This window comes from Mesitornis unicolor, unplaced genomic scaffold (assembly GCF_000695765.1).
Source record: "Mesitornis unicolor isolate BGI_N332 unplaced genomic scaffold, ASM69576v1 scaffold6300, whole genome shotgun sequence".
NCBI classification, from domain to species: Eukaryota; Metazoa; Chordata; class Aves; order Mesitornithiformes; family Mesitornithidae; genus Mesitornis; species Mesitornis unicolor.
The window spans coordinates 4,558-11,783 of NW_010157478.1; the positions used below are offsets into that span (position 1 = coordinate 4,558).

Genomic DNA, 7,226 nt, shown 5'->3' on the forward strand with positions numbered 1-7,226 from the left:
ACCAGCCAGCTGTCTCCATGCCTGGGCATTGGGATGACCCTTGTGACTGTTCCCAGTGCTTTGTGGGCATCAAACCCACTGCATGAACTTCCTTCTCTCTTACACTGCTTTGTGCTGGTGCACAGTCTTCTGTGGTAAAAGGGAAGAAAAAATCAGCAAAGGTCAAGGAGAAGCCGCTGCAGGAAAACATCATCAGCAGGTAACCCCTTGACTGGATGGGAGATGGCATCAGCAGGGCTTTACTCCTCACATGCTGAGGTTCCCCATCAGTGCTCACCCTTAGAGTCATGCATGAGAGTGTTGTGTCCAATGCTGCTCTCTTTGGGCTGCTTTGATTATCAAAAAGGTTTTTTTAATTAGGAAAAATCTTGTGTTCCTTCTCCAGCTCCCTAAAGAAAGAAGCTGCAAAAAGGAAAGGTCTCAGCTCAAGCCTGCGGGATGAGATCCAAGGAAAGGAGGGAGCAGCAACTGGGTTGGTACGTGGTGGTCTCTGCACTAAAGGACTAAGGAGGACTCATGTTGTTTGCTTTCAAGAGAGCTGTGAAGACACCGTCCCACAGCTTGTGGTTGTGTGCACAAATTAACCAATTGCCTGAAGCTCAGATGCATGGGGCATTGGGGTTGAATCAGTCACCTTTTGGTGTTGGACCAAGAGCATGAGCTGTCACTAATGGGGAGCACTAGGACATGGGTGACTCTGTTGTTTCCCAAGCACAAGGTTGAGATTGGTCTCAGAATTACAGACTGGTTTGGGATGGAAGGGACTATAAAGCTCATTCAGTCCAACTCCTGCCATGGGCAGGGACACCTCCACCAGCCCAGGCTGCTCCAAGTCCTGTCCAACCTGGACTTGGACACTTTCAGGGAGGGGGCATCCACAACTTCTCTGGGCAACCTGGGCCAGTGTATCAACATCCTCATAGTGAAGAATTTCTTCCTAATATCTAATCTAAAGCTACCCTTTTTCAGTTTGAAGCCATTACCCCCCATCCTATCACTCCATGCCCTTGTAAAAAGTCCCTCCTCAGCTTTCCTGTAGGACCCCTTTAAGTACTGGAAGGTCGCTATAAGATCTCCCCAGAGCCTTCTCTTCTCCAGGCTGAACAACTCCAAGTCTCTCAGCCTGTTTTCATAGAAGAGGTTCTCCAGCCCTCTGATCATCTTCATGGCCCAATTCTGGACTTGCTCCAACAGCTCCATGTCCCTCTTTCGCTATCCTGACAGCATCCCTTTCTGAGACATTTGGTCTTAACTGCTGTTCTTGGCTTCATGCTGGAGAGGACAGATCCTGGCTGATTCCTCCCTGTGTTTTGCTTTGCCCACATTAACATGTTGCACTTGGTGTGTAAAACCATCAGAGATGCTTTTTCCCTTCCCCACGATGAGCTTCCATCCCTCTTGCAGACAGTATCTGAAATGTCAGCAAAGTCTTCCGGATGGATGCGTTCAGAGCTGCAACCTTGAAACTCCCTCAAGGGTCCCTGTGGTTGGTGTCCTGGTGTTGCTAGTACTCCTGGTGCAAGCACCAGGCATTTGCATACAGGTTTTTTTGGGAGAAGGTTGTGGCTGTCTGCTCCCAAATTTACCATCCTGATTTCTGACAGTAGCTGGAAAATTTGTGAATTTGAGAGCAGGCGTATTCCCAGGGAACGAAAGTGTATTTTGTCATAACCAACCTATAATTAACTCAGGTTTTTTTCCCCCCCCTTAATGAGTTAACCCAGCAGCTTTCAAGAAAAATCCCAGTGTGGTTTTGGCCTCCCTTGAAAGCCTTTGAAAGAAACCTGGGGAAGTCAGAATTTAAAACGAGATCATCGATGCTTGGCAAGCGTTGGGTGAAGCTGGGATGGGTTTCAGGGCGCCGCGTGGTTAGACGGAGCCTTGCATGGCCAGAAGCAGAACTCAGCTTCAGCTTTGAAAACAAGAGTGCAAACAGTGATAATGTTTCTGGTGGCTGCCATGTGTCCCCTCTTAGGGCTCTGTTTAAGTCCCCTCTGAGCTCATTTTCTAGGTCCTGTCCCCATTTTCCCCATGCTTTGCTTTTTCTTTCTCCTTGCCCTCTGTTCACCCTTGTATTTCCCAACTTGTGGTTTTGCCCCCCACCTCTCTTTTCCTCTCACCATCTGCTGCAAGGGTCATTTAATCTTCTAAGGACCAAGCTGGCATGGATGCACATAAGCGCTCATTTGATGCATCTTTTTTTTTGAAGTCCTCCCATCCATTCTGCTGTTCTGGACCAGTGTCCCTGATAGCAGCCATGTGTCTAATGAGCATGATGGTTGAGGAGGGGTGATAGTTTTAATGCATTTTCTCTATAAAAGACATTCTAGTATTGTTCAAAGTAAGACAGGGATTTTCTAACCCCATAAAACCTCAGAGCTCTCATCATGCTTGGAAAAGCCTGCTGTTTTGGGCTCCTGGTTTCTAGTCAAGGTGACTGAGGAAGGGCAAAGTGATGTCAGTGGGAAGTGAGTACTGTGGCCTGGCTGAGGGTGATGCTACTGTTGAGGTACCCATGTCGCCTAACCTTTCCCTATACCTATCAACATTGTTGATATCTTTCAGGAGAAGACTGAATCAATCCTCCACCAAGGGACATCAGTGGGGCTGAAAGACTCTTCAGGGTAAGTTGGGCTCCTTTCTGAATGCTTTTTGCCTGGAGAACTGGAAATTTGTCTTTTTTTCTTCTTTCCATGGGGTTGCACAGCCCTGGTTTTCCCTCCTGTATCACTGAGGCAGCTTCATTGCTGATGCCTTCATGGGACACCTTGGCCATGTCCTGGTGCCTTCAATGACCTTTAAGCTTGCCAAAAAAACCAACACAAGTGGAATTTGAGGCCCCATCCTGGGATTTGAGGGTGGTGAGGGAGGCTCCTGGCCCCATCCAACCTCCCCAAGGATGCTTGAGTCAGCAGGGTAGGATCACTCGGGTGCACATACCTACATAAATATAGAGGTAGGCGGTGGGGAAATGCTAGTGGGGACAACTGGCCTTACAAGCCTGGGAAAAGGGTGTTTCTCTCCCTAGTCCCATGTTAGATCTGGGCAGAGATAGGAAGCTAAATTCATAAATCCTCTCTGCACCTTAGAGGCGGGGGCTTTCATGTCCAGTGAGAGGCCTCTAATAAGACCTTCTGGGGAAGGAGCCGATCCCAAAAGGTGGCAGGACTCTGCCTTCTGAGTCATGAATCTGCTTGGCTGCTAATGAGATTGGAGGGGCTCAGCATGTTCTGCTGGGTCATTTGCCCTAATGAGTTTAGTGGAGACTGTAATGCATGCTCTGCCTGTGTAGAAAAAGCATTCAGCCCCTGTTTTTTTGGGAACTTGCTGTCTCCATCCCAAGCAGGCTTGAAGGCTTTGCTGGGTCGTTTGCCCTAATGAGTTTAGTGGAGACTCTGTAATGCATGCTCTGCCTGTGTAGAAAAAGCATTCAGCCCCTGTTTTTTTGGGAACTTGCTGTCTCCATCCCAAGCAGGCTTGAAGGCTTTCCTGAGGCCTGTGTTGCTCTGATGTCCCACAGCCTGGTAATTTAGCATCAGCCTAAACAATCTTTTGGAAAAAGGATGAAAAATCTCCCTTACTGTTGCAGAAACTTTGTCTGTGAGATGTTTTGGCTAAAAGCAGAAATTGTGGCTTTGCTCTCCTTGAGCTTACCTGGAAGTGAAGGAGAGCTGTCACCACCCTCCTTGGATGGAGAAACCTGGTTTCCCTTCTCCTTACTGGGTGGCATAGGGACAGCTAACCATGCTTCCAAACTGGCCCTGCTGAGGGGCCCTAGAAAGGGAGAAAGGCAGGCAATGAGCTGGTGCAAGGGACTTAGCTTAGCTCCAAGCTTGCCTGGCATGGACTGGTTTTTGGGGTGGTGTGGGGTTTTGTTGTTGTTTTTGTGGTGCTGATCACAAACCGGGGATGTGATGCTCTGCAGCCTGATGTGCATCTCACTCATTTGAGAAGTGGAGATGACCAAGCAGGGACAGTTTCAAGTTTCCCTGTGGGCAAGGGGACACCATCACTTCAACCCTGTGGAGATGTAGGCTCAACATACAAGGTGTAGGCTTGGTTTAGGTTGTGCAGGCTACTTGCACATCTCTTGCTCTTCTTGCTCTTCATCTCTTGCTTTGCTTTTCTGGAACATGAGCAACTCAACCCCAACAGCTCGGAGTTCCCAACTCCCTGCTTGGCTTAGAGGAGCCTTGGGAGCAAGTATTTTAATAGGAGCAGGTTTGGTTCTTTGTTTGCATGTCCTAGAGCTCCGTGACCTCTTTGCTGACCAAGTAAACATTCCTGTGTTCCCCACCCATATTTGTGATGGCAGAAGCCATGGATCTGGACATTCCTGATCCTGCAGCTTGTTGTGGTGATGAGACTGAGTCCTTCCCCATCATGCCAATTCTCAGGCTGCCTCCTTGAGAGAGGAAAGGGGTGGGATACTGTTCCCAAAGTCCCAGGAGATACGTCTCACTGAAAGATCTCCTCCTTCAATATGTCCACAGTGCTCAGCCTGATGCTATCTCTGTCCTCCTTTCTGTTGGTGCTGCCAAACCTTGCAAAGCTGTCCCCTTCTCTGGGCAGAGATGTGTCTGGGGACATTTCCTTGGGGTGACCCCTGTTTGGTCTGGAGACCCTGTGGTCCTGCTCATTTGAGCTTCCTCATCCTGTGAGCTGCAACCCAGGGCCATCTTGTTCCTACAGGGGCTGAACACTGCTGCTTTGGGATATCTCCACTTACTATAGCACCCAGGATGCTGCCACTCTTGAAGGGAAACAAAGGCTTGTCTGGGAGCAAGTCCCTAATTTTGCATATAAAAGGTGGCGGGTGCCGCTCACCAATGTAGTGAAAAGTGGCTTTGCTTTTCTTGTAGGTCACAAAAGAAACCCCAGAGAGCAAGACCCAAGACAGGACGGCAGCTCTTGAAGTCAAAAGATGGAGTTGGGGTAGGAAACTCAGGGAAGAATGTTACCCCCCAGGCCCAGTCCTGCATGAGGCATGTCCCTTAGCATCTCCTTGGGATAATCACTCTCCTTTCCTATATTCAACACTTCTTCTCTTCTGGCTTCTTTTCACAGGTCTCAAAGTCAAGTGATGGTGTTGCTGGTAGGACTGCATCCCTCTCTGGGGAGCCTGGGGCTTTGGAGATGGATGTGGGGATCACCACTATAAGGGAGGGTAAGGAGAAAGGGCTGGACACCCCTGTCCCAGAGCAGCAAGGAGATGCCCGAGACTTAAAAAGGAAAAGAGAAAGGGAGAAGAAGCAAGAGCAAAGGAAGGAGCAGGAAAAGCGAGTGCTGAGAAAAAGAGGGAGCAAGAAGGATGAATTTGAGGAAAGCTCTGGGGATGTGATGGAGGACATGGACAAGGAGGGTGGTGCTCATGGGGACAAGAATCAGGCAGGGGGACCGGGCAGAGCCAAGAAAAGGAGCAGCAGCACCCAGAAATCGGGTGATGAGAGGCAAAAGCAGGAGAAGGGGAAAGCAGAGAAGCGTAAGAAGGTGGAAACAAAGGAGCTGGAGAAGATGGGGAAGAAGAAAATAAAGAAGGAAAAGGTGCTTGAAGATGAGCAAGTGCTGGAGAAGACGGATGAGGAAGGAGAGAAAGGAGTGGAAGAGGGACTGGAGGAGGGGGATGGGGTGAGAAAGGAAAGTGAAGGTGGAAAAGGAGTAAAGGTAAAGGAGGAGCAAGAGAAGGGGGATGAGAAAGGGGATGAAGGATGGGGAGAGAGCCAGAGCGCAGACATTAGGCAGGAGGTGATGGAGGATGAGGCAGGGAAGGGTGATGTGCCAGGGAAAGCGGAAAATCAAGGAGAAAAAGCCAAAGGAGGAAACGAAAGAGAAAGGGGAGAACAACAAAAAGAAAAGTGAAGAAGAGGAGACTCCAGGAAAAAAACGGAAAAGAAAATCCAAGGAAGCAGGAGAAGAAAAAAACAACAAAAAGGTTAAGAAGGAGAAAGAGGAAGAAAAAGAGGCAGAAAACAAGTGGAAATGGTAAGTGTTCTGAGTACCTTTGGCCTGTGAGCAGATCTAGCACTGATACAGTTGGGTTTTTATTTTTATTTCTTAGGGTAAAACTGTGAAAATCTATTTATTACTATTTTAACTGCTCTGCTGTATTTTCTTAAGCCTCAAACTCATCACACTTGGCAGGAGGAAGAGGGTGAGAGATAATGGGAGGTCTAGAATACAAAATAGTATTTGTATAACAGGTTTTTAAAATTCTTGTAATATATATAATACATATACCTCCTGAAATACCTTTGCTGGTGCCCATACAGGGAAGGGAGATGCTCACGGTTGGTGGAAAGAAGTTATCCCCACAACCCCCTGAAATAAAAAAAGCTTCCAATACAGTGGGAGATATAAAGAATATAAAGAGGTTGTATTTTTCCTTCCCTTTGCACCAGTTTTTGGATGATCCAGGCAAGCTTTTTGGCAGGAGAGCACTGGGGAAAGGGTGTATGAGTGAGGCTGATGGATTGGGTATTTTTGAGGAGGTAGGGACCGATGGCTTTAGCCACTTGGTGTCACTGCCTCCCAGAGCGCCCCAATATCTGGGGCAGAAAAGGAGCATTTAGGGCGCTGGATGCTTTGAGTCCTGTTGCAAACCCAGGCTGTGGGGAGCTGCTAAGGTGTTATCCCAGATGGGGATGTCCACAGATGCCTGGACCTTTGGGACAGCTCTTGTGGGGCAAAAGGTGCCATTAAAAGTGGGGCTAAGCAGCTTTTTTCGCTAAGTAATTCCCTGTCTGGGGGGAGGGCAGAGCCTGGCATGGAGGAGAGGGGCCCTTACGTAGCATCAGCTCAATTTGCAGCGTATTTGCCCCAAAAACACACGCAGGACTACATTTCCCATAAGGCTACGCTGCCTCGGCACACGTGGGGAGTGCCAAAGCCTGGACTGCTTGGACCCGGTGGTGGCTTCTCACGGCGATGTCTCGGGCACCACCGCAACCACGTCCCCGTAGGTAGCGGGGCGCCAAGGCAGGATGCTTGAGGGGACCCGGGCACCCACCAGCACTGCTGTCTCCGTGGGTGGTTGGTGGCATGTACCGCCGTCTCGCCTCCTCGTTGCTTGGCCGTAGGGGCCGCCACCCCCGGTTCACCCTCGTTTGCCACCGGTCGGGCTCGGGGGGCTGCAGCAGGTGAGTGCGAGCGATGCTGTGCCGGAATTGGGGACCGCATGGGTTTTGAGAGGAGAGACGGAGACCTTGCAGCGCCCTGCAAATCACCCT

The 7,226-nt window shown here is 49.4% G+C and overlaps 1 protein-coding gene across 1 annotated transcript in view; it reads left to right on the top strand.

Annotated features, from left to right (window-relative positions):
- The first annotated feature begins 7,038 nt into the window (after positions 1–7,038).
- Positions 7,039–7,226, top strand: part of TOP1MT (topoisomerase (DNA) I, mitochondrial) — an 11,755-nt gene continuing 11,567 nt past the window's right edge. The window contains exon 1 of the mRNA XM_010180148.1: positions 7,039–7,136. Within this exon, the coding sequence (XP_010178450.1) occupies positions 7,039–7,136 (98 nt within the window). The remainder of the gene's footprint in view (positions 7,137–7,226) is intronic.